Consider the following 23,940-nt stretch of genomic DNA (forward strand, 5'->3'; position numbering starts at 1 on the left):
GAAAATAGTGTTCAGGATTACCAGATTTACGTCCTTAAAGGGACCGCTAGGGGCAGCTACCTAAATATGTAAGTTTGTGGAGGTTATTATATTCCAGGTGGAAAGCGGGAGCAAAATAGACCATTTTCGGAGCACAACATTTTGCCCCCGATCTGTGCCTGTGTTACAAGTACTGCCCTATTGCTAAAGATGGTTTCCCAGGTGTCCCAGACAGCTGCCTAAAATGGCTGTTGGGCCCGTTGTATATGTTAATGAGGGGCCTAGCGCGAGTTTAAGGATTCCCGTCTAGATATTGGGCAGCACTGATCAGAGTTTTGAGCGGTATTATTTATTTTACTTACCTTCAGTGTGGTGTCAATCAATCGCTCAGGTGTCATCTGTCCCCACATGGGCAGCGGGGCAGGTCCCATCCACAAGAAGAACACATAGCTTTTCCGATGCAGACCTCCAAGCCAACCCCAAGGGATTGAAGGCAGGAGGGATGGACTGCTGGTTATAAGAACATAAGAAATAGGAGCAGGAGTAGGCTACCTGGCCCCTCGAGCCTGCTCCGCCATTCAATAAGATCATGGCTGATCTGATCATGGACTCAGCTCCACTTCCCTGCCCGCTCCCCATAACCCTTTACTCCCTTATCGCTCCAAAATCTGACTATCTCCGCCTTCAAGACCCAGCCTCCACAGCTATCTGGGGCAGAGAATTCCACAGATCTATAACCCTCTGAGAGAAGAAATTCCTCCTCATCTCAGTTTTAAATGGGTGGCCCCTTATTCTGAGATTATGGGCTAGAAGCTCCACTTTTTTTGCATGCTTAACGCCCACTTAACGCCCATTTTACCGCTTAAATGACGTATAACGCCCATATATCACCCATTTTAGCACAAAATGAAAACTGACAGGCATTTTTAGGAAACTTATCACCGAGCATTACTTTCCCCATGTGCTTAACACCTGTGGCAGCGGTATTCCTGGCTATCGCATCCAGGGCCTCTGCCTTGCACAGAATGTACTCGGTCATGGTGGCCGGCTGTCGGTATATGCCCCCCAATGCTTCGATGAGCTGGTCACCAATGTCTACAGTCCTTCTGGTCAACTGTACCATCACTCCGCTCTCATGTCGCACTCGTGGAACAGACCTGCCACGTCCACGAGGTCTCCGCGTGGTCAGCGTCATCCTGGGGACAAATGTCTGTGGCGAGGTGCTTGGAGCCGGTACCTCCAGAGTGGAGACGGGAATGACCGGAGGACCACTAGATGACCTTGGGGTGGAATGGCTTCTGGAGCATGGCAGGTTCTTCGAAGTCCGCGCTCTCATCTGTGGAGAACAGACCCAGGGGATTGACGGGCGAGAAGCGGAGCTCCTCAGCACCAGATGTAGTAGGATCGTCCTCCGACTCCTGCCCCGTGCCCCCACCTTCTGCCCTCTGTGGCCTTGCCTGGGGCCGCGCTGCTGACTGAGCTGCAAAACACAAATGAGGTTATTAGAGGAGAAGGGGGTGCTAGGGTGACAAGGTGAGTCCAGCACTACCCGCAGCATATGCACGACAAAAGCACCACCGCTATTAAAATCATCGCAGACATCACATTTCATGACCATCAACACTTTGTGCATTGCAATGATTTTCATTAGGCCAGCATTATTTCTATGACACTTTTAGAAATCATCTATCATATACTATTGGATGACACTTTTAGAAATCATCTATCATATACTATTGGTCGGATATGAGTTGGTGTGGTATCTATTGACTTTACATCACGCAATGGTGTAAGCTTTACTCATGTGGCATCACTGCAGGGTCTGCAGATGCACCCGTGATTGTCCGGAGGTGCTTCCTCACAAGTGTGAGCATCCACTCCTCCATGTCAGTGATGTCGCTGGGGACTGGTGGCCCCCCACCTGTTCGCCTCTGCATGGACCTCATCGTCGATAGCTTCTTCTGTAAAAGGTGACAGGACGACATGGCATGAGATCATTGCGTGATATCATTGCTAGGTACTGTCACAGAGATTGATATAACACATAACCGACAGATGTAATCATGTTTATTATGATAATTATCATTCTTTACCTAAAGACGTACACTGTGACTGCAGGCTTTGAGTAAAACATTCCTGGTGAAAGTGGAAGACCTCACATCTGCTGATAGTCACTCATGACTGTTACAAATCAAATTATATAAATACATAAGTACATGTAAATCAATGTAATACTCACTCTTGCAGATCCCACAAGATTGTTCTATCGTTTGCGGCATTGCTTGCCCTCACGCACTGCGTGATCGCCGACGAGACCTCTGTTATCTCGGTTAATATCTTCTGGTAGGCCTTTGAGATGGGCTTCCCACACTCTTCCTGTGTCAAATCACCCCAGCGGACTCGACCTCCTGCAGGAGGGAGGCATTTGCCTCGTCCGAGAACCTCCTGGCTCTTTTGTGCCCTCCAATGTGCTCCTCTCCCAGCTCACTGCTCTCTCCAACGTCAGTCTCCACAGCGTGCTGTTATACCTCCTCCTCTCTCTCCATTATAGGCCAAATTCGGTCAAATATGTGGCTGGTAATACCTACTTTTTGTTTGCCTACTTACTGTGAAGCTCTAAAGTCTCTCTCCTTCCTCCCAAAGCAGCCACACCACATTCAGCCACTCCTTCAGTCCCTCTGAGCTCCCTTTCTCTCTGTCTCCTGTTCTGCGCATGTCATGGTGACCCTTGACCTCCTGAATTGCTGGAATCGAGCGTTGCCATGCCATTGCTAAGGACGGCCACACCCTACGGGTAAAGCCCATTTTCAAAAGTAGAGACTAGGTGGTTTGAGAATGGGCAAGAAACTGCCGATCTGAAAATCCTTTTTTACCGCCCATGCCGGAAATATCACCCAAAAATGGGCGATATTTCCAGCGTGCGCAGTAAAAGAGGGTTTTCAGATTGCCGGCTTCTCGCCCATTCTCAAAACACTTAGTCTCCACTTTTGAAAATGAGCGTTACAAAAGAGGAAAATCTAGCCACTCTTTATTTTTTATGTACCTGTAGAATCTCTTACTATCTGTTTTTTGTATTTCTTGCTAGTTTGCTTTCATAATCTATCTTCCCTCGCTTTATTATTTTTTTAATCGTTCTTTGCTGGCTTTTAAAAGCTTCCCAATCCTCTGGCCTCCCACTAGTCCTGGACACATTGTATGCCCTTGTTTTCAATTTGATACCATCCCTTATTTCCTTAGTTAGCCACGGATGGGTATCCCTTCTCTTGCAATCTTTCCTTCTCATTGAAATATATTTTTGTTGAGAGTTATGAAATATCTCCTTAAATGTCTGCCACTGCTCATCAACCATCCCACACCTTAATATATTTTCCCAGTCCACTTCAGCCATGATCTTATTGAATGGTGGTGCAGGCTCAAAGGGCTGAATGGCCTACTCCTGCACCTATTTTCTATATTAACTCTGCCTTCATACCTTTGTAGTCTCCTTTGTTTAAGCTTAGGACACTGGCTTGAGATCCAACTTTCTCACCCTCCAACTGAATTTGGAATTCAATCATGCTATGGTCACTCATTCCCAGAGGATCCTTTACTAGGAGATCGCTTATTAATCCTGTCTCATTACACAGTACCAGATTTAAAATAGCCTGCTCCCTGTTTGATTCCGCAACATACTGTTCAAGGAAACTATCTCAGATACACTCTATGAACTCTTCCTCAAGGCTACCCTGGCCAATTTGCTTTGTCCAATGAATATGAAGATTAAAATTGCCCATGATTATTGCTGTTCCTTTTTTACATGCCTCCATTATTTATTGATTTATACTCCGTCCAACAGTGTAGCTACTGTTGGGGGTGTATAGACTACACCAACCAGCGATTTTTTTTTCCCCCTTGTTATTCCTTATACCCACCCAAACTGATTCAACATCTTGGTCTTCTGAGCCAATATCATTTCTCACTAACGCACTGATCTCAACCTTTATTAACAGAGCTACTCCGCCTCCTTTTCCTTTCTGTCTGTCCTTCCCAATGGTCACATACCCCTGAATATTTAGTTCGCAGCTTTGGTCTCCTTGCAACCATGTCTCTGTAATGGCTATCAGATCATATCTATTTGTATCTATTTGTGCCGTCAACTCATCTATTTTGTTACGAATGCTGAGTGCATTCAGATAAAGAGCTTTTAAACCTGTTTTTTTACCTTTTTTCCTGCTTTGACCCCACTTTCTGAATCACTTTTATGTTTATACATTCTGTCCCTTCCTGGCATGCTCTGGTTTACATTTCTCCCAGTGCTACCCTGCTCTATTGCCTTCTCCTTATTCTTTAACTTTTTAAATTTCTGCTCACCTGAACCCTTCCCCCCCATTAGTTATGGGTGTCACCAAGTCTCCTAAGAATGTAACACACACCCTCCCCACCCCCCCAGTACCACAAAACATTCAGCAGCCTCACCAAGACTAGCAAGGTTACACTGGGCACTCTCTTTTTCTTCCTTGCATACCCTCAGCACCAGCACACTCTTCACCTTCTTAAAGCAACACTTTCACAACGCGCCCTTCAGACTGGGCGACTCTTAAGTCTGTACCCACTAGTGTGGCTACTCAGCTCCCGTTACACCAATATCTGGTGCCCACAACCCTAAAATCCCTTCCTCCACTTTTAACAGCCTCAGAAACCCATATCTTACCACCTCTCCCATGCCACTTGGCTCACCTAATAGCCTTATCCTCGGTTACTCCATCTTGTTGGAGGACAAATTGGCACATAATGCAAGCCATAGGAGAGGAGAAACCCATCTTTAAACCTCTCGCCCCCTTTGAGGGTAAGGCCATGGAGCTAGTGGGCACTCAGTTGGCTCTTGCTATCAGCGGTGACGAGGTCAGTGGCATCTTGGGTAGGGAAGGGCACCAGGCTGGTGGCAGAGCAGCTGTACTGTAGCTCTAACACTCCTGTAAAGCACCGCACAGGTTTCCACTCCTTTATCTGTCTTCTTAAACCCAAAGAGCTAATGTGTACCCATTCTTGGCGTCTACCCTCCTTTTCTGCAGAGGAAGGAACAGGTAGAGGAATATGATGATGAGGAGGAGGAGCTGTAGAGAAAATTCTCTTTTGTCCCTTTTGACGAGGAAGAGAAAAGAATATGATAACCGGAACATCGTCCCCATGCAGCTGCCTAATCTAGCCCTGTCTTCCTCTGTTGTAACACGCACCAAATTACCACCTGCTTCCTCGCTCCCAGGCACCAGCCCAGATTCTCTCACCCGGGGCGGGGACATAGATAGTCGTACTGAGGAAGGATATGGCACCCGATGATTCACGGAGCATGAGGGAACTGGAGCAGTGGGTGCTGGGCGAGGATGTGACACCTTTCCAGCAGAGGCAGAGGAAAATACTGGCACTGGCTTTTGGAGTTGTGGGACCCACAGCTCATGCTCTGAGGTGAATCTCAAAGGATCTGTGGCTGCCAAGGCCACATCACCAGAGCTTTGTTTTCATTTCAGGCACTAATGGAACGAATGGCAGCTTCATTGCAATCTGCAGCAGATGCCCAGCTGAGAAACAGCCAAGGACCAGTTGTTGCCATGGAAGCACAGACTGCAAGTCTGGAGGCAGTAGGGGACTGAATGGAGCACATCATAGATCATTGACTTGACTATTCCAACGCACTCCTGGTCGGCCTCTCACGTTCGGCCCTCTGTATTCTTGAGGTCATCCAAAACTCAGCTGCCCGTGACCTAACTCGCACCAAGTCCTATCCACCCATCAGCTCCTGTGCTCCCTGACCTACATTGGCTCCTGGTTAAACAACGCCTCGATTTAAAAATTCTCATCCTTGTTTTCAAATCCCTCCATGGCCGCGCCTGTCCCCATCTCTGTATTCTCCTCCAGCCCTAGATCCCTCCGAGATGTCTGCGCTCCTCTAATTCTGGCCTCTTGAGCATCCCTGATTTCAATCGCTCCACCATTGGTGGCCATACCTTCAGCTGCCAAGGCCCTAATTCTGGAATTCCCTTCCTAAACCTCTCCACCTCTCTACCTATCTTTCCTCCTTTAAGACTCTCCTTAAAACCTATCTTCAACCAAGCTTTTGGTCATCTGCCCTAATATCTCCTTATGTGACTCGGTGTCAAATTCTGTTTTGTAACGCTCCTGTGATAGGATGTTTAACTACACTAAAGGCACTATATAAATACAAGTTGTTGTTGTTCACAGCTTCCAGATCATAGTGATTGCTGTGTCTCAGGGTTTTCAGGATCTGATAGCTGCCACTAGACCAGCCATGCTGCTGATCATTGGGGTACAGGGTCACAGATTCAGAGTCACAGCAACAGCTAGATTGCAGAGATCAGCATTTGCCAGTAAATTATGAGCAGTGTGATCAGGTTGCTCAGTTGCACTCTCTAGAGATACAGCCAGTGCCAGCTCCATGTCAGATGCCATAAGACGGGGCCCACCTCAGTTCCTTGACTGTATAGCACGAGGAGCCAATCTTCTCCCACAATCCAGACTTCAGGCGGCTTCTGTGTATTCTATGTATAGCACTTAGACGGAGCATTGAAATAAGTTATAGAAAGGTACATGTCATCATCATCATCATAGGCGGTCCCTCGAATGAGGATGACTTGCTTCCACATGAATTCACAGATGTTTCAATGAAGGACCCGATATTCCAGTCCTGAACTCCAGTTGAAAGGGTGGAAGATGCCTGTGCGTGGATTTTTTTAACGTGTGGAGATCATTGCATATTGGCCACCACACGGGCTTGACAGAGCTAGGCCTTTATCCAGTGGCAAGGGTTAACCAGGGCGACTGGAGACCAGCTCTGCTGCGTGGACCTAGTGCGCACACATATTGCAGTGTGGGCTGGCCCATACTGCCCCTGGGCCCTCGGCACTTCTGGGCCCCATATCCTCATTTGCCACGATCTCTCACCGCTCCTCCACCGCAAACACGTAGGCACCCAAGGAAAGCATTGTGTTAGGAAAGAGTAGGGTGATTGTTTGCGATTTGCATTATTTATTGAAATAGACTGTGCTCTGACTTGCGCTTTGTTTATGGAGATACAGGAAAAGCTGCACTCATTTTGGTGATTCACTCAGGTGATGATTACTGGCACAGTCATTTAGGGGCAAAGTAGGCTGGTGTGCTGTCTTGTGGTGGGATGGGCAGTGGATTGAGGGGATGTCTATTTATTTGCAAGTGGGGAGAAGGAGATCGGGCTCTTATGTGAAAGTTACAGAGGGAAGAACACTTCATGCGATGGCCTGTCCACTGATGCGCCTTGTAGTGGACAGAAAAGATTCCACACAGTGTAAGTCATCCTGATAGTTCGCTGCATGTAGTGGATTAGGCGGTTGTCTGTACAGCAGTCTTCAGCTCCTGTCATGGTGCAGGTGATGCGTACGTCCTTGCGGTCCCTCGCTCGGACGATGACATAGTCAAGCAGATGCCAGTGCTTGGAGCGAGGATGTTGCCATGATGCCTTCTACTTGTCCCTCTGATGGAACAAGGTGTTGGTGATGACAAGGTCATGTTGTAGGCATTTTGTCAGGAGCATGGTACCGCTGGAGTTGGTTTTCCCTACCCCCTCTCTGCCGATCACGCTTCTCCAGAGGTCTGTGTCCTTACCGGCTCTGGCGTTGAAGTCACCGAGGAGGATCAGTTTGTCATCCGTAGGGACTCAGGACAGGGATTGTTCAAGGCTGGAATAGAATTCCTCTTTGTCCACATCGTCCACATGCCTGACACGAGACTTCCTAAGCAAGCACTCTACTCAGAGCTCCAACGTGGCAAGCGAGCCCCAGGTAGGCAGAGGAAACGTTTCAAGGACACACTCAAATCCTCCTTGATAAAGTGCAACATCCCCACCAGCTCCTGGGAATCCCTGGCCCAAGACCACCCATAGGGAGGGCGCTGAGCACCTCGAGTCTCATCGCCAAGAGCATGCGGAAATCAAGCGCAGATAGTGGAAGGAGCGTGTGGCAAACCAGGCTCCCCGCCCACCCTTTCCTTCAGCCACAGTTTGCCCCACCTGTGACAGAGACTGTAATTCCTGCATTGGACTGTACAGTCTCCTGAGAACTCACTTTTAGAGTGGAAGCAAGTCTTCCTCGATTTTGAGGGACTGCCTATGATGATGATGATGCGTGTAGTTCAGGATCCACTGAAGCAAGTGCCCCTCATCAGCCCTCTTGAAGTTCAGCCTTTCTTGAATAGCAAAGGTATAAAGAGCACAGCAGGCCATCATTATTCTGGACACCCAATCGAAAGCATACTGTTGATCCCCTCCAGTCCAGGAAATGAAAGCATACTTTCAACACTGCGAGGGTCCTCTTGATGAGCAGCCTGGCCCATGTATGTGCCTCATTGTATCACTCCTCCGTTGTTGGTCAGGCCACTCTAAGTGGGGTCAATAGCCGTAAGAGCCAGGGTTAGACTTTGTCTCCTAGAAACCATCCATTGATTTGATTGATGAAGGCATCATGGCAACTTCCTGCATATAGGGTGTTGATGTCAAGGATCCTTGGATTGTTGTTTCATGGTATCTGGATATTGAGAGAGTGCAATCCCTTTCCTGTTCATGTAGCTGAGTGGGCACCCTCAACGCAATGTGGGTGTTGTTGATTGCATTCGGAATTAGGGGGGGTCAGCAATCCCATACAATTGAACGGCTCCATCTCTTTGCCTTTCTGCAATTCCAGAGGTTATGCATTGGGCTTCTCTCATGCAAAAGGGCATCAACAACTTGATGAATGCATGTCCATACTGCTCGTTGGCTGATGTTAGAGATCCCAGTAGCTACCTGAAATGATCCTGTGCTATAGAAGTTGATGGTGGTAGTCACCTTCAAAGCCACTGAGAGAACGGTGCAGGTAGATGAGCACTTAATGTAACAGGTCAAAGAGAAGCCCTAATGCCTCGTTGGTGAAGTGCATTCTTCTATGGAGAGCTCTGCAGAGAGGTCCCCATATGACCTGTGATGCCTGTATATTTTACAGAGGGATAAAATCTGGTGGGACTTGCATCCTTCTTCAGTGGTGCCTGACTCGCCTTTGCTCCATCCTATGCTGCTCCTCTTCCATGATAATGGCATACAGTAGTATAACCACAGGGGAAGCCTTATCTTCTCCCTGAGATACCCTGATTGCTGGTGGAGGGGGTGGGGGCGGGTACAAAAATCTTTTGGTGGGCTGACCCTGTGACACACAGACAGAAACAAGTGAAGGTATTTGTAGTGATAAATGGGGGAAAAAGTTCACAAAGCATTTCTAAGCTGCAGAAATCAATGTTTAAACTCTTCAAGCTCACAAATCTTCACTTCCGCCTTGATCGGGTGATCTGGCAGCTGGTGCACCTCGCGTATCTCATCTAACGCACCCAAAAAGAAAAGAAGAAAAGAAAGACTTGCATTTATATAGCGCCTTTCACGACCACCAGACGTCTCAAAGAACGTAACAGCCAATGAAATACTTTTGGAGTGTAGTCACTGTTGTAATGTGGGAAACAAGGCAGCCAATTTGCGCACAACAAGCTCCCACACACAGCAATGTGATAATGACCAGATAATCTGTTTTTGTTATGTTGATTGAGGGATAAGTATTGGCCTGGACACTGGGGATAACTCCCCTGCTCTTGTTTGAAATAGTACCATGGGATCTTTTACATTCACCTGAGAGAGCAGACAGGGCCTCGGTTTAACATGTCATCTGAAAGGCAGCACCTCCAACAGTGCAGCACTCCCTCAGCACTGCACTGGAGTGTCAAGCTAAATTTATGCGTTCAAGTCCCTGGAGTGGGACTTGAACCCACAACCTTCTGACTTGGGGGGGGGGGAGGGTGTGCTACCCACTGAGCCACAGTGCAAACCCATGAAACTTATAGCTGCTACTCCTCTGGCTATCACTGAAGGAGGCCAATGGGGATTTGGTGGGCAAATTGCAGGAAGGCTCAAAAAGTGCAAGGGAACTTGTTGGAAGTATTTAAGGTGCACAATGGGCGGAAAATACTTCCAGCAGATTTTCCTGGCTCATAAAATTCCCTACTCCATTTCTGCACCACTAATGCGTGTATAACTGGCGAGGCAATTCCCTGCCTCCCCTATAGTGTATTTATAGATTGTATATTCATGTATATTATGTTTTCTGCTGACATTTCCGTATTTTGCAGACTTTGTATACATATTCATAGGTAGAAATGTGACGCTCTCCACAGGATAGTTGCTGCTTTAAAAGTTCACTCCTGACTTACAGGAGTGACTGAAAATTATATTACATATTGCTGCAGAGGTTGAAATCCTGATTTGTTGGTATTATTTACAAATAGTGCTGAGCTCTGCTCGACACTGACAGTTCCTGGCTTTGTGATTGACAGAAGCTAGTGCTGCAGTGCATAAGCAAATATTACCAGTAGTTCAGGATCTCAAAATATAAAAATGTCCTGTGGATTATATTTCAAATGTAATTTTTGGTGAGTAATCTACTCTAGTGAGAAATGTTAGCAGTTTAATTTGTGAGTCATTGTAGCTTTGGTATATTGGTTTATCTTTGAGTTAAACACTGCAATTGGGCAAAGCATTCTTCATGTGGAGCCGGGTCAGTTTTACAAATATGGATCTGTTTTGTGTCGCTAAAGCTGCCTAAGTCCTTGTGTTAAATGTTTGATTTGGATGAGTTTAACAGTAGATGTAAAACACTTAAAACTTAAAAAAAATACAAGGTGTGATCAAATATACAATGAAATGTCACTACACTATAATCCATTTGACCAAATATCTCAGTATTTTTAGGATTTCAGATCATTCTTTTTTATGGGAGGATTGTGCATAATAGTTTTGCTCTTGTTTTTTGAAGCTGATCTCACATGTCTTTGTATCATTTGGTGTACAATTAATAACATCTCATCCAAAACTGAGATTTAATGAACTAATAGATTAGTATGAATCACAATCAGTTTAAACTTCAAGCAGTTCCCATTGTTCACTCAGCAATTTTGATCTGGCTTGTTATGAACTGGCACTAGATGAATCTATCCAGTCAATATTCCATCCCGATAGTCAATTATTTTGTAGCAGCTGATGAGATTGATATAGCTGATTGCAATGTAGCATTCATAATTTATTAGGTAAGCAAGATAATATTCCAACACCTCATAAAGATGGGACATTAGTTTATAATATAAGCTTGAACAGATGGAAATGAAAATTGTAAAACCTGGCTACCGATTCGCTATCGACCTGCTTTGCACTACTGCTGTTGATCAATTTCAACCTCTATGTGGTCCAGTGACGCATAGAAAGGTTTGATACTCTAATATTAACCAAGTGACTTTCAGTTCCCGGACTTATCTACTATCTAGGTCCGCATCTGAGTCAGGTGAGATTGGACGGACTGCTTCAGGGCACCAGCAGCTCTCCGGATTTATTCCATTGAGGTCTAAGGATGAAATTTGGAGAGTCCTCCAGTCTCTCCTGGTGCACGAGTCCAGCGCGCCAAGTCATTATCGGCCACTATCAAATAGGCCCAGAAATCTCGCAGTGGCCCAGAATTTGCTGGAGTGTGGCTCCCGGTGTAACTACGGTAGCTAGACTTTATCCTTCACCCTTCAGCTCGAAAACGTTTTTGCACTGCAAATTGCTAGACGTGTGAGCGGATGATGGCGGCGAGATCAACGGAACATCTGGGAACTTGGGGAACTATGGGACCAACAATCTATCTCCTTAACCAATGAGATTCAAGGATTGAGAAAGAAACAGAGGAACGACGGAGAAGGAAACAGGATGAATTAGAGTCAAATCAGAAATAGAAAGGGAAATGAAGAGAGAGAGAAAAAGCAGAGACAGAAAATTGTTTCAATTGTTCCCTTTCTGGGCCAGAGAGGTTGAGTGGCATTGCAAGAACATAAATGTTGTCATTAAAAGGGTCCTTAGGCTGTTAAATACCAGTCCTAACTTTCTGTGGCGAGTTGAATTGGTAATTCAAGCGCAAATGCAGCTCATATCTCTTCCTCACCACAAATCGCTGGACAATTTATACACTATTAACAGCGGGCCCATTAAACACGACTCTTTGTCAGCAACCCCCGGGCCAATATCTTAAAGGTCCAGTGTGGAGCACAGGACCAGCGTGTGTAGTATCAGTTGTTTTGATACAAAATGTTGCAAGTCTTTTTGCTTCTCATTGTCAAGTGCTGAAAGAACAAAAAAAGTTTTCAAATAGATTGATAAGGATTTAATTATGAAACCACCTGCATTAGAATTCAAATAAACTGTAAGTGCTGGAAATCAGAAATACAAATGGAAAATATTGTTTGAAATTCACATTGATATTAATATTACTTAAGACAGTTTTTAGTCTGCAACATATACAGATAGAGATTAACGCTATTACAAAAGCAAAATACTCGCATGCTGGAAATCTGAAATAAAAACAGAAATGCTGGAAATGCTCAGCGGGTCAGGCAGCATCTGTGGAGAGAAACAGAGTTAACGTTTCAGGTCAATAACCTATCGTCAGAACTGGAAAAGGTTAGAGTTGAAACAGGTTTTAAGCAAATACAGAGGCAGGCAAGGGGGGAAGGAGGAAAGAACAAAAGGGAAGGTCTGTGATAGGGTGGAAGGCAGGAAAGATTCAATGACAAAAGGGTTGATGGTGCAAGGCACCAAAGGGCAAAAAACGTTAGTGGGAGTTGTGTACAGACCTCCAAACAGTAGTAGTGATGTTGGGGAGGGCATCAAACAGGAAATTAGGGGTGCATGCAATAAAGGTGCAGCAGTTATAATGGGTGACTTTAATATGCACATAGATTGGGTTAACCAAACTGGAAACAATACGGTGGAGGAGGATTTCCTGGAGTGCATAAGGGATGGTTTTCTAGACCAATATGTCGAGGAACCAACTAGAGGGGAGGCCATCTTAGACTGGGTGTTGTGTAATGAGAGAGGATTAATTAGCAATCTCGTTGTGCGAGGCCCCTTGGGGAAGAGTGACCATAATATGGTGGAATTCTGCATTAGGATGGAGAATGAAACAGTTAATTCAGAGACCATGGTCTAGAACTTAAAGAAGGCTAACTTTGAAGGTATGAGGCGTGAATTGGCTAGGATAGATTGGCGAATGATACTTAAGGGGTTGACTGTGGATGGGCAATGGCAGACATTTAGAGACCGCATGGATGAACTACAACAATTGTACATTCCTGTCTGGCGTAAAAATAAAAAAGGGAAGGTGGTTCAACCGTGGCTATCAAGGGAAATCAGGGATAGTATTAAAGCCAAGGAAGTGGCATACAAATTGGCCAGAAATAGCAGTGAACCCGGGGACTGGGAGAAATTTAGAACTCAGCAGAGGAGGACAAAGGGTTTGATTAGGGCAGGGAAAATGGAGTACGAGAAGAAGCTTGCAGGGAACATTAAGACGGATTGCAAAGGTTTCTGTAGATATGTGAGGAGAAAAAGGTTGGTGGGGACAGGCGTGGGTCCCCTGCAGTCAGAATCAGGGGAAGTCATAACGGGGAACAAAGAAATGGCGGACAAATTGAACAAGTACTTTGGTTCGGTATTCACTAAGGAGGACACAAACAACCTTCCGGATATAAAAGGGGTCAGAGGGTCTAGTAAGGAGGAGGAACTGAGGGAAATCCTTATTAGTCGGGAAATTGTGTTGGGAAAATTGATGGGATTGAAGGCCGATAAATCCCCAGGGCCTGATGGACTGCATCCCAGAGTACTTAAGGAGGTGGCCTTGGAAATGGTGGATGCATTGACAGTCATTTTCCAACATTCCATTGACTCTGGATCAGTTCCTATCGAGTGGATGGTAGCCAATGTAACCCCACTTTTTAAAAAGGAGGGAGAGAGATAACAGGGAATTATAGACCAGTCAGCCTGACATCGGTAGTGGGTAAAATGATAGAATCAATTATTAAGGATGTCATAGCAGTGCATTTGGAAAGAGGTGACATGATAGATCCAAGTCAGCATGGATTTGTGAAAGGGAAATCATGCTTGACAAATCTTCTGGAATTTTTTGAGGATGTTTCCAGTAGAGTGGACAAGGGAGAACCAGTTGATGTGGTATATTTGGACTTTCAGAAGGCTTTCGACAAGGTCCCACACAAGAGATTAATGTGCAAAGTTAAAGAACATGCGATTGGGGGTAGTGTGCTGACATGGATTGAGAACTGGTTGTCAGACAGGAAGCAAAGAGTAGGAGTAAATGGGGACTTTTCAGAATGGCAGGCAGTGACTAGTGGGGTACCGCAAAGTTCTGTGCTGGGGCCCCAGCTGTTTACACTGTACATTAATGATTTAGACGAGGGGATTAAATGTAGTATCTCCAAATTTGCGGATGACACTAAGTTGGGTGGCAGTGTGAGCTGCGAGGAGGCTGCAGAGCGACTTGGATAGGTTAGGTGAATGAGCAAATGCATGGCAGATGAAGTAAAATGTGGATAAATGTGAGGATATCCACTTTGGTGGTAAAAACAGAGAGACAGACTATTATCTGAATGGTGACAGATTAGGAAAAGGGGAGGTGCAAAGAGACCTGGGTGTCATGGTACATCAGTCATTGAAGGTTGGCATGCAGGTACAGCAGGCGGTTAAGAAAGCAAATGGCATGTTGGCCTTCATAGCGAGGGGATTTGAGTACAGGGGCAGGGAGGTGTTGCTACAGTTGTACAGGGCCTTGGTGAGGCCACACCTGGAGTATTGTGCACAGTTTTGGTTCCTAACCTGAGGAAGGACATTCTTGCTATTGAGGGGGTGCAGCGAAGGTTCACCAGACTGATTCCCGGGATGGCGGGACTGACATATCAAGAAAGACTGGATCAACTGGGCTTGTATTCACTGGAGTTCAGAAGAATGAGAGGGGACCTCATAGAAACGTTTAAAATTCTGACGGTGTTAGACAGGTTAGATGCAGGAAGAATGTTCCCAATGTTGGGGAAGTCCAGAACCAGGGGTCACAGTCTAAGGATAAGGGGTAAGCCATTTAGGACCGAGATGAGGAGGAACTTCTTCACCCAGAGAGTGGTGAACCTGTGGAATTCTCTACCACAGAAAGTAGTTGAGGCCAATTCACTAAATATATTCAAAATGGAGTTAGATGAAGTCCTTACTACTCGGGGGATCAAGGGGTATGGCGAGAAAGCAGGAATGGGGTACTGAAGTTGCATGTTCAGCCATGAACTCATTGAATGGCGGTGCAGGCTAGAAGGGCCGAATGGCCTACTCCTGCACCTATTTTCTATGTTTCTATGTAAGTCAAAAATAGATGGTAATGGGACAAATAAAGAAACAAAAGATGGTTCTCAAGGGGGTGTAAATGGAAATATCAGAATAATTGGCAACAGCTGCCATCCGAAAAAATGGGGGCAAAGTTTATGATCTGAAGTTGTCAAACTCAATGTTGAGTCCAGAAGACTGTAAAGTGCCTAATAGAAAGATGAGGGGCTGTTCCTTGAGTTTATGTTGAGCTTCATTGGAACAGTGTAAGAGGACGAGGACAGAGCGATCAGGTGGGAGTGGTCCTAGATTAACACTATAGTAGTTAATCTGTAAGGAGAGATAGAAAGTCTGAAAGCTCCTTACCCCAGGTGTGTGGTGTTTCCCACCGAACAGCTGGTTAAACGTGGCACAGCAGAATCCTAATGACAGTTCACCTGCTCAGACTCTCAGCTGCAGAATGGTGCATATCAGAAGATTGTGGGTTCAAGCCCCACTACAGGTCTTGAGTGCATAACTAAGGCTGGCTATCAGTGCATCATTGAGAGAGTGCTGTTTGGTCTTTCAGATGAGATGTTAAACCAAAGCACTGTCTACATATTTAGATGGACATAAAAGATCCCATGACACTATTCGAAGAAAAGCAGAGAAATTCTCCCAGTGTCCTGGTTTTCCACCAACCAAAAACAGTATGTTTATCTCATGTATTCAACTGTCATTGTAACCCATGTATAATCAGACCTAAGTTGTACACTGTGAGAACACTGACCACAGGGGGCGAACTTGTGGGAGACACTCCTAACCTGGACCTTCAGATATAAAAGGGGAAGCTCCACCCACTTCCTGCACTTGAGTGCTAAGGAATAAAGGACAGGTCACAGACTGACCTTCTCTCAAGCATGGGCCTCGCGTGCATTTATACTGTGTAGCAAGGACGTATCAAATGGCGACGAGAAACTGGGATTTAAACCACGCGAGCATGGCCACTAGCAGAACAGACGAGAGGTACTGTGTTAAGGAATGGTTGGGACAGAGATTCAACATTGTTAAAGCAGCACACAGTTCTCCAGGCAGACAAGGGCAATCAGACATGCCCCAACATGTAGTCGAACCCAGAGGGGGAGTTCGACAGAGACAATGGCAAGCTGAACGGCGATTTACGCCATTGCAAGGGACAATGCGGCCAGTAATGGGGCCATCAACACCTGTTAATGACGCACTCAAGGACAATCACAGGGGCAGTCAGGGACGATCGACTGGCAAGGGACCTTTTGTTTCCAACAGCAACTCATGTTGAAAGTGTGGAGGCACACACTCAGCCGGAGTTTGCAGGGATGAGCAAAATACCTGCAGAAATTGCAGAAATGAACGCTGGGGGAAATCGCTGGAAGCTGAAGTTCAGCGAGTTCATGTGGAGCACGTATACAGTTCATACACCAGGATGCCACCGATAATGATGAAAGTGGTCCTCAATGGCATCCCAGTATCAATGGAGCTAGACACGGGGGCCAGCCAGTCCTTGATGGGTATCAAACAGTTCAAAAAGTTGTGGGCGTCCAAGGCCAGGAGGCCAAAATTATCGCCGATTGACACACAGCTACGGATATACACAAAGGAGATCATTCCGGTGCTAGGCAGCGCCACGGTAGTCGTGACCCATAAAGATTCGGAGAACAGGTTGCCACTCTGGGTTGTCCCGAGGGACGGTCCTGCACTACTGGGGAGGAGTTGACTTGCTGTCATGAACTGGAAATGGGGCGATGTCAATGCAATTTCCTCTGTGGCGCGAGTATCATGCTCACAGATCCTGGACAAATTTGACTCATTATGTCAACCCGGCATTGGCACTTTCATGGGGGCCAAGGTAGTGATTCACATAAACTCGGACGCCATGCCAATACACCACAAGGCCAGAGCGGTGCCGTACGTGATGCGGGAAAAGATAGAAGGCGAATTGGACCGTCTGCTGAGGGAAGGCATCATCTCGCCAGTCGAATTCAGTGACTGGGCAAGCCCGATTGTGCCAGTGCTCAAGGCGGATGGGTTGGTCAGGATATGTGGTGATTACAAGGCCACCATCAATCGGGTGTCACTCCAACACCATTGCCCGCTACCGAGAGCGGAGGACCTCTTTGCGACGCTATCCGGTGGCAAACTTTTTTCAAAATTGGACCTGACCTCAACTTACATGACCCAGGAGCTGGCGAGTGAGTCGAAGAAGCTGACCACTATCACGACACACAAGGGATTGTTTGAATACAACAGATGTCCGTTCGGGATTCGCTCGGCCACCGCGATCTTCCAACGAAATATGGAAAGCCTCCTCAAGTCGATTCCAGGGACGGTGGTTTTTCAGGACGATATCCTCATCATGGGTTACAATACTGAAGAACACCTCCACAACCTGGAGGAGGTGCTGCGCAGACTGGACCGGGTAGGGCTGCGACTGAAAAAGGCGAAGTGCGTCTTCCTAGCTCCAGAGGTAGAATTTCTGGGGATGAGGGTAGCAGCAGACGGGTTCAGCCATACTGCATCCAAGACTGAAGCGATCCAGAGAGCACCCAGACCCCGTAACACGACGGAGCTGCATTCATTCCTGGGGCTCCTGAACTATTTTGGTAACTTTCTTCCCAAATTGAGCACGTTGCTAGAGCCGCTACACGTGCTCCTCTGCAAAGGTCACGAATGGGTCTGGGGGGACAGCCAGGAAAGGGCTTTTAATAGAGCACGCAATTTGTTATGTTCCAACAATCTGTTAACGCTATATGACCCATGTAAGAAACTTGTGTTAACGTGCGATGTGTCGTCCTATGGTGTCGGGTGTGTGTTGCAGCATGTTAATACCAAGGGTCAGTTACAGCCGGTAGCTTATACCTCCAGAAGTCTGTCCCAGCCAGAAAGGGGCTACGGGATGGTAGAAAAGGAGGCGCTCGCATGTGTATATGCTTGTGTGTATATAAAGAAAATGCACCAGTACCTGTTTGGCAGGAAATTTGCGCTGGAGACAGATCACAAACCCCTAACGTCCCTTTTGGCCGACAACAAGGCCATAAATGCAAACGTATCGGCCCGCATACAGAGGTGGGCACGCATGTTAGCCGCCTATGACTACACAATTCGGCACAGACCGGGCACCGAAAACTGTGCCGATGCACTCAGCAGGCTCCCACTAGCCACCACTGAGGGGGCTACCGAGCATGCTGCTGAGATGGTCATGGCTGTTGAAACTTTCGGAAGCAAAGGCTCACCCGTGACAGCCTGTCAGATTAAAGTCTGGACAAATAGAGACTCGCTATTGTCTCTAGTCAAGAGATGTGTCCTGAATGGGGAATGGGCAGCCACGTACAGGGCATGCCCTGCGGAATTTAAACCATTTCACAGGCGCAGGGATGAACTCTCGATTCAAGCCAATTGCCTACTGTGGGGAAACCGCGTAGTCATGCCCCAGATGGGCAGAGAGGTGTTCATCAGAGAACTCCACAATGAGCACCCGGGCATTGTCATGATGAAGGCAATTGCCAGGTCACACGTTTGGTGGCCAGGGATAGACGCAGATCTGGAACTTTGTGTTCGCAGGTGCAACACGTGTGCCCAGCTAGGCAATGCGCCCAGGGAAGCCCCCCTTAGCCCCTGGTCCTGGCCCGCCAAGCCTTGGTCACGCATCCATGTGGATTACACAGGTCCTTTCATGGGAAAAATGTTTTTGGTTGTAGTTGACGCCTACTCCAAATGGATCGAGTGTGACATATTAAATTCAAGCACCTCCTCTGCCACGGTAGAAAGTCTACGGGCAATGTACGCCACCCACGGTCTACCGGACATCTTGGTCAGCGACAATGGCCCGTGCTTCACAAGCACTGAATTCCAGGACTTCATGGCAGGCAATGGAATTAACCATGTCAGAACGGCACCGTTCAAGCCGGCCTCAAATGGCCAGGCAGAACGAGCAGTGCAGATAATCAAACAGGGGATGCTCAGAATCCAAGGGGGTTCCCTACAAAGCCGCTTATCACGCCTCCTGTTGGCTTACAGATCCCGACCACACTCGCTCGCAGAGCTGCTAATGAAAAGGACGCTCAAAACCCGGTTATCCCTTATACACCCCACCATGAAAGAAATTGTCGAGAGCAGGCGCCAGTCACAATATGACTACCATGACAGGAATGCGAGGGCGCGATGTATTGATGCAAATGACCCTGTTTATATCCTCAACTACACAGCAGGGCCCAAATGGCTCGCAGGCACTGTGATTGCCAAAGAGGGAAATAGGATTCTGGTAGTTAAACTTACCAATGGACAAATCTGCCGCAAATATGTGGATCAAACAAAAAGGAGGTTCAGCAACCCCATAGAAGAAGCAGAGGAAGAACACGATATAGAGTTCACTCCTCCACAGGTGACCGAACACAGGAACCAAAGGGAGGAGAGCCCAGTCACTGTGGGCAGTCTGGATAGGCCTGAGGCACCGCAAACAGCAGACACTCAGGCCAGCGCCCAACAACCGGAGCCACAACTCAGGCGCTCTACAAGGGAGCGTAAACCACCAGAGAGACTCAACCTGTGATCCCAATAAGACTTTGGTGGCGGGGGGAGGCGATGTCATGTATTCAGCTGTCATTGTAACCCATGTATAATCAGACCTAAGCTGTGAGAACACTGACCACAGGGGGCAAACTTGTGGGAGACACTCCTAACCTGGACCTTCAGATATAAAAGGGGAAGCTCCACTCACTTCTTGCACTTGAGTGCTAAGGAATAAAGGACAGGTCACAGACTGACCTTCTCTCAAGCATGGACCTCGTGTGCATTTATACTGTATAGTAAGGACCTGTCAGTTTATCTCATTGCTGTGTGTGGGACATATGCATAAATAGGTTGTTGCATTTCCCCACATAACAGTGACTACACATCAAGAAAAAATTCATTGGCTGTGAAGCACTTGCAGATATGAAAGGCAAAATAAATAAAAGTTTCTGTCAGGCTACAGTACTGATCAAGCCGCACCCTACTCTTCCTCATGATTTTTTTGGAATGCTTTGTGTTTTATTTTTAACTTATTGTTCATTGGTCCATGCAGTAACTTAGACTGGATATTTTGAGCTGGGTAATAGCAATAACATTTTCCAACACTGTTGGTCATTCATCATCATCATAGGCAATCCCTTGAAATCGAGGAAGACTTGCTTCCACTCCAAAAGTGAGTTCTCAGGTGACTGTACAGTCCAATACGGGAATTACAGTCTTGTCGCAGGTAGGACAGACAGTGGTTGAAGGAAAGGGTGGATGGGGAGTCTGGTTTTCCGCACGCTTCTTCGCTGCCTGCATTTGTTTTCTGCATGCTCTCGGTGACAAGACTCGAGGTGCTCAGCGCCCTCCCGCATGCTCTTCCTCCACTTAGGGCGGTCTTTGGCCAAGGTCTCCCAAGTGTTGGTGGGGATGTTGCGCTTTATCAAGCGGCTTTGAGGGTGTCCTTGAAATGGTTCCTCTGCCCACCTGAGGCTCGCTTGCCGTGTAGGAGTTCTGAGTAGTGCGCTTGCTTTGGGAGTCTTGTGTCGGGCATGCGAACAATGTGGCCCGCCCAACGGATCTGATTGAGTGTGGTCAGTGCTTCGATGCTGGGGATGTTGGCCTGATCGAGAGCACTGTTGGTCATTATCCCACCATTCACACCCTATCTCGACTAATGTTATTCTAACTCCTGGCATTACCATTTGAATTTGGGCCATCATCCCTTTTGTCTCTCTAATCTCTCGTGCCTTCCACCCTATCACAGACCTTCCCCTTTGTTCTTTCTTCCCCTCCCCCTTTCAGTACTTGTTAAGAAATCTGTTCTTTTCAAACACCCTCCAGTTCTGACAAAGGGTCATCGACCCGAAACTTTAACTCCGCTTCCTCTCCACAGATGCTGCCTGACCCGCTGAGATTTCCAGCATTTTCTGTTTTTATTCCAAATGCTGTTGTACTGGCTTTATTTCACTGTTCTTTTTCATTACGTTGGATTTTTACTCCCTATTTTCATTTCAGTTACGTGTTTGTGTCTGAAATGTGAAGCGCTAAAAAATATCTTACAATCACAAACTTTACAAATGCTGTACTTCAAAATAAAACCTGTTGAGGGCAGCAGAGGTTTTAATGCTGGTGATATTTGTTTCATTTATCTATAACTGGACACTTACCAACCATCCCATTTAAAGCTACCATTTGGTTAGTATCTGACTGTCATGCATTTCCATTTGGGGTTCAATCTAATATTAATGCATAATATTAAGTACAACTGCTGTTATCATTTTCTTTATAGTTTCTACACTGGTTGGGGAAGAACAAACTGGTAAACATCCAGGATTATAGGTTAATTACAGAATTTTCAAAAAGAACTCTACTGAAAATGTTTCATTTTTGTTTTTAACACCTACTGTTTAATGTTAATTTTTAATCTTTAATTCGCCCACGCCTGAACAAAGTATTTCCTCGTCTAAAATGGAGGATGCAACTTACTGCAAGGCTTCTGCAATGTTGCCTTTAGCCAGTCATTGGGGATTTCATAAACATATCATGGAATAGACTTCCTGTGAGGGAATCCTGAGTGCAAACCCATTTACTGCCATTCAATTCTGTTTAATATAATCTGTTATAAATATCATTATTTTGTTGAAACGTCATTTGTGTAATGTTTTTAAATGCATCAACGGGTTTCAGTTAATTGGATCATAATCTTAACAAAATGTAAATCTAGGAAGATTCTATTTTACGAGCAGTGGATTTCGCATGATGTCCACAGTGTTTTAGTGTAATAGCCAAAGGTAATTATAGTGCAGCTGAAGTTTGCAGTCCCATCAAGACTGTAAATAGTTAACATCTTTGGGATTGCTACAGTGGAACTGAAATTTCAGCCCGGAATGCTTATCTAACTGACTGGTAAAAATGTGGCGTAACTCCAGGGTCAGTGTAATTTCTCTGAGAATCTTTGCCAATGACTTGCAGCAACAAGATAATTATATTATTACAAGATAAAAACCGATCTAATTGAGGAACAATAGCAAATCCTACAATCAATATTGACAGTTGTAAATAATAGTTTACCAAGCGATGAGCCATGTTATTCTTTCACTGGACCTCCTTGGCTGTGTCAATAGGAACGCTATTTTGAGTTTGTATGCTCTTGTAGGCTACTGATCATATTGTAGTCTGCTTGCTGCTTCTTGTGTTGAGATCTACTGGACTAATTGTTTGGCATTTCCTTTTCAGTCTATGGTCACAACATGAAGAGCAGTAATGATTTCGTTGGTCGGATTGTCATTGGTCAATACTCCACGGGTGCGCCCGAGTCCAACCACTGGCGGCGCCTGCTGAATGTACACCGCACCTCATCGGAGCAATGGCACAGCCTGCGTTCACGGGCTGAATGTGACCGCGTGTCCTCGGCATCACTGGAAGTGACGTGATGGAATCCCCTCTCCTGCCGCCACCAAGCTGAACCTTGCTGGTGTTGCCACCAACTGGATGAAGAAAAGGCAGCATTAGATCACGGACCTCGGCAAAGATAAACACTTCTTTGACTCTGTCTTTGACTTGTAATGTTAAAAACAAAATCTCTGCGGCATTAAACAAATGTATTAGTAAATCCATTTTAGAGCACTAACAAAATGATGCGTATAGAGCCTTATTGTCAACGTGCTGTCACATGCCACTAGTGCAAGAAATAACTGATTTATGGTGAACTTGGCTGTCCCTATTATACATTTAAAAAGATCAATGTGAGCTTTCTTGGTGTAAGTGGTGAAATAGCTTAAATTTGAATTTTTTTGATGGGGCTCATATTTGTGGAAGCGGCAATATTTGAAGGATTACTGTTGTTATATGACTATGACTGTATTATCTCTCGTGCTGTATGTCATTCCACCATGCTTATCAATAATCGCAGCCCGCTGTCGATAGATTATCGATACGTTAGATAGGTATTTGAGCACATTATTGCTGTAAGGATGAGCTGAGATTCATAGAACTGTTACATAAATTGTGCAGAGCAGCTGTGAGCACTTGTATCCCTAGTATCAGGACTTTCTGCTGTCGAAATTTTGGTAGAATGATATATTGATGCAACATATTATACAGATAGTCTTGTGTGATTGTTACACAGTATTTGAGTCCTTAGTTAGAATGATGTATGGCTATAATTCTAGTTATTCAGTCAGAAAGTTGCTAGTAACAAGCTATTGCCATCTGTGTTTTAATAGATCACAATTATAGAGCATATTGTTTTGGTACAGAGTATATATTCCAAATAAAGCAAATGTAGAGATGCTATGCATTCATCTTGTCATGCATTGCTGCTGATTAAGCAACTACTTGTGCCCACTATGAACCAAACTGGAAATAATCTGGCGTTGGGAATGCCACGGATACATGTATATGGCACTATTAAGGAATGAAAAGGTTCTTTCACATATGGGTATCACAGATGTAATATACATGTTCAGTGTAAGTTTTAAATGTACGTACTGTACTTGCACATGATGAGCTGTGAACGAGTATCAATCAAAAAGTAAACTTTATATTTTCAATATATTCCTTTGAAATTAGTGGGGAAGTACTTTAACACATATATTAGTATTAAGACTAATTTATTAGCTAATCAGATTAATAAGGTTTTTATCTAAAGTAAAACAGTAGAGAACTGTTTAAAAGTGTACAAATCCAAAAGTGATCATTCTTAATGATTACATCCTGGACTGTAA

General features: G+C 45.7%; 1 protein-coding gene across 1 annotated transcript in view; it reads left to right on the top strand.

Moving 5' to 3' along the window:
* syt17 (synaptotagmin XVII) overlaps positions 1–22,647 on the top strand; it is a 95,535-nt gene extending 72,888 nt beyond the window's left edge. Inside the window, exon 8 of the mRNA XM_070856724.1 lies at positions 22,451–22,647. Within this exon, the coding sequence (XP_070712825.1) occupies positions 22,451–22,647 (197 nt within the window). The remainder of the gene's footprint in view (positions 1–22,450) is intronic.
* The last annotated feature ends 1,293 nt before the right edge of the window (positions 22,648–23,940 follow it).

This window comes from Pristiophorus japonicus, chromosome 15, assembly GCF_044704955.1.
Source record: "Pristiophorus japonicus isolate sPriJap1 chromosome 15, sPriJap1.hap1, whole genome shotgun sequence".
Lineage (NCBI taxonomy): Eukaryota > Metazoa > Chordata > Chondrichthyes > Pristiophoridae > Pristiophorus > Pristiophorus japonicus.